Raw genomic sequence first — 3,061 nt, 5'->3', positions numbered from 1 at the left:
ATCGCATGCAAATGCAGTTTACAGCTTTCGAAAGAGTGAATCTTTACCTTTAATTTGCTTTTTTATTGAGCGTTGTACAATTTTTTTTCACCAAGTTATTCAACATTAAAGCAAAAATGGTACTTTTTGCTTCAATTTGGAAAATAGAGATTTCAAGCTGTAAAATGCTTTATTGAACATCTCAATACGATCATTTTTGACGAAGTTGCACTCGCTTGAATTTTGCCTATTTTTGGTGGGTAGAGTAAGTGATGCTTTAATTTTGTTGAGAAGTGTAAAACTTATTGAAAACATTTGGACACGATAAATAATCCATATTGAAAAAATTTAGATAATATATATTGACATAGTCCATTAGTTTTGAGGCTGATTTTTTTTCAGGATAATGCTAATAAAACGCTATCAACATATTAAGCTAATAAAGCCAGAGAAATATACATATAATTTTTAGCTAACAGTATATAAAATTGAAACAGTCTACAATAACTTATCTCTGTTTTGTGAAGCATACTTTTTTCAAGGCATCATGAATTCAAAAGAAGAGCAATAATAGCGCTGTGTGTTGCAAAATTTTGTTTAAAATCGGATGTTGCCAAATAGCAAACACTCAAAATGATACAAAGATTTATAAAAATAAAGCATCGATTTGAGCAAATATTTTTTTCGACGGGGTGCCATATTTTATGAACTGAGCGAATTTAAGACCAAACGTGATATAATTTAGCGCACTTTAAATATATTTAATTTATATTGTACAAAAATTGGCGCTTATAATTTCTGATTCTATTTTTAGTAGAAGAAAGAAGTGTTTGGCGCTGTTTTTTAATTAAAAAAAAAAAATTTGTACAGATAAAATCTTCACAATAACGGGAAATAAGAGAATAGATTAGTTACTATAATTAATAAATTATAGAATAAAGTAGATTGATTGTTGTATTATATGCTGCAATTGAATATTAGAAAAAGTTATGACAACTTAATGGTAGAAAATATTGATAGATATCTTATCAAACAAATCTCATTTATACCATAGACTGCATTAATATATGTATTTCCAATTTAATATAATATTAACATATAATACATATTCCACATAGTGTGTATATTTAATACAGGACATAAATAGCATAATTTTTCTCACAATGACCTTTTTGCAATACATTATCTCGTTCTACAATTAAGTTAGTATTATATATTAAATAATTGAACATTTTAGCAATTAAAATAAGTTTATTTTTTATTGAGTGTAATAAATATGCATCATATTTCTTTATTTTTACGATGTATAATATTTCTTCCACTTGATTATTAAATCGATATTTGATTCAAAGGCATGTATTAATTTTATGAATAGGAACAAATCTTACACGAAGTGGCGGAGCAGAACGAAGTATTACATCCGCTCGCAATGAAAGGTCTTTTAAATAGTCAACAGGCTCCAAGTAGAAATCGTGTATCAGAGAGGCTATCATCGCCTTCATTTCCAGCATTGCATATCGTTGACCTATAATATATAATATATATCGCAATCTGTTTATGTAAAAGTACAAAAAAAATTCCATAACCTACCGATGCAGTTGCGTGGTCCAGCGCTAAATGGTAAATACGAGTAAGGGTGACGATTTCGGATCCTCTCGGGCAAAAATCTATCTGGATCAAATACATCTGGATTTGGCCAAAAATTTGGGTCTTTGTTGGCTCCGTATAAAAACATGTACAAGATTGTACCAGCAGGTACTACATATGACTCTAAAAGCATATTATAAAACGAGATTTATCAATAAAAATTACAAGTTTGATTACAACTTTAAGCTCGGATATCTAATTGTAATTCAACACGGCAATAGATGCCCATATTTTGTGTAATAAGACAAAAATGAAGATCAATAGTTTCAATTTATTACATAACAATATTTTTGGAAAATAATGAATATTGTATTACACGTAGTATGTATATAAAACTTTTAAAAAATAATATAAATAAATGTTATAAATGAAAATTAAAAAAATTAAAAAATCTTTAAACTCTCATACCTTATATATTCACATTTAGTTCCAACATTTGTTGATTCATTAAGTAATTTTATTTAAAATTTAAATAATTTCAAAATAAGAAAAAATTTAATTTGATTCATACGTAATTTTACATCTTCTGCAGCAACGCGTGATATAAAATATGCGACGGGATACAAGCGCAATCCTTCCTTTATACATCTCTCCAGATATGTTAGCTGTTGTAATAACTTTATAGATAATTTCTCCCCATTTTCTTGTATAGCAATATTGACTTCATTCCTGACATGATCCTGTATCATTAATATTAATTAATTAATAATAATTTGTTATTATTTTAATTATGCTATAAAAATGCAAGTAAATTCGCTCAATTTCAAGAATCTTATAGTTTCTAATATTTCAATCAATCTGTTTAAGAAATGTCAACATAAAATACACTGAAATCTTAAAAAGTATTTAAAATACAACGCGCGGATGTATCCATTTTTTTGTATATCCATTTATTGGTATATAAAAGCAAAAATTGTACATTAAATACGTGCATATACAAATATGTAAAATAAAATTTTTAACTTTAATTTAATTGACATATTCTTAATAAATATTTTCCGGAAATACTCACATTAATTAATTTTTTTCTACATATGACCCATTTCATTGATAAATACCTGAATGTCCTTATGCTCAGCTAATAATGCCAAAATAAAGCATAGACTCGTCGATAAAGTATCATGACCCTATAATCACATTATATACATGGAAATATTAAATAATGTAGAAAAAAATCCAGAGATGTTACAAACATACCCCAAACATAAAAGTGTCGACTTCTTCTCTAATATCTGAATCAGTTATCAGACCTTCACGAGATGCCGATATTAAAAGATCCAACATTGCAAGTCGCTTTTTCCGTGCTATAATGAAGTATATAATGTCGGCATGATATTAATAGCCTAAATCTTTGCTGTTTTAATTATATTGATTAAAAATAAAACTGTATTTAGAATTAAAATTGTAAGATCGGAAGAGCACACGTCTGAACTCC

At 27.3% G+C, this 3,061-nt stretch overlaps 1 protein-coding gene across 1 annotated transcript in view; it reads right to left on the bottom strand.

Annotated features, from left to right (window-relative positions):
• Positions 1-1,278: 1,278 nt before the first annotated feature.
• LOC105458644 (cytochrome P450 4C1-like) overlaps positions 1,279-3,061 on the bottom strand; it is a gene marked incomplete at its 5' end in the record, with an annotated part of 5,774 nt that continues 3,991 nt past the window's right edge. Inside the window, 5 exons of the mRNA XM_011704111.1 lie at positions 1,279-1,504; positions 1,570-1,749; positions 2,138-2,306; positions 2,685-2,753; positions 2,824-2,930. Of these exons, the coding sequence (XP_011702413.1) occupies positions 1,326-1,504; positions 1,570-1,749; positions 2,138-2,306; positions 2,685-2,753; positions 2,824-2,930 (704 nt within the window). The remainder of the gene's footprint in view (positions 1,505-1,569; positions 1,750-2,137; positions 2,307-2,684; positions 2,754-2,823; positions 2,931-3,061) is intronic.

The sequence above is a fragment of the Wasmannia auropunctata genome, unplaced genomic scaffold (genome assembly GCF_000956235.1).
Source record: "Wasmannia auropunctata unplaced genomic scaffold, wasmannia.A_1.0 LD334492.1, whole genome shotgun sequence".
In the NCBI taxonomy this organism is placed as follows: domain Eukaryota; kingdom Metazoa; phylum Arthropoda; class Insecta; order Hymenoptera; family Formicidae; genus Wasmannia; species Wasmannia auropunctata.
The sequence above is the reverse complement of the archived record's forward strand: the minus strand, read 5'-3'. Positions and strand labels throughout refer to the sequence as shown.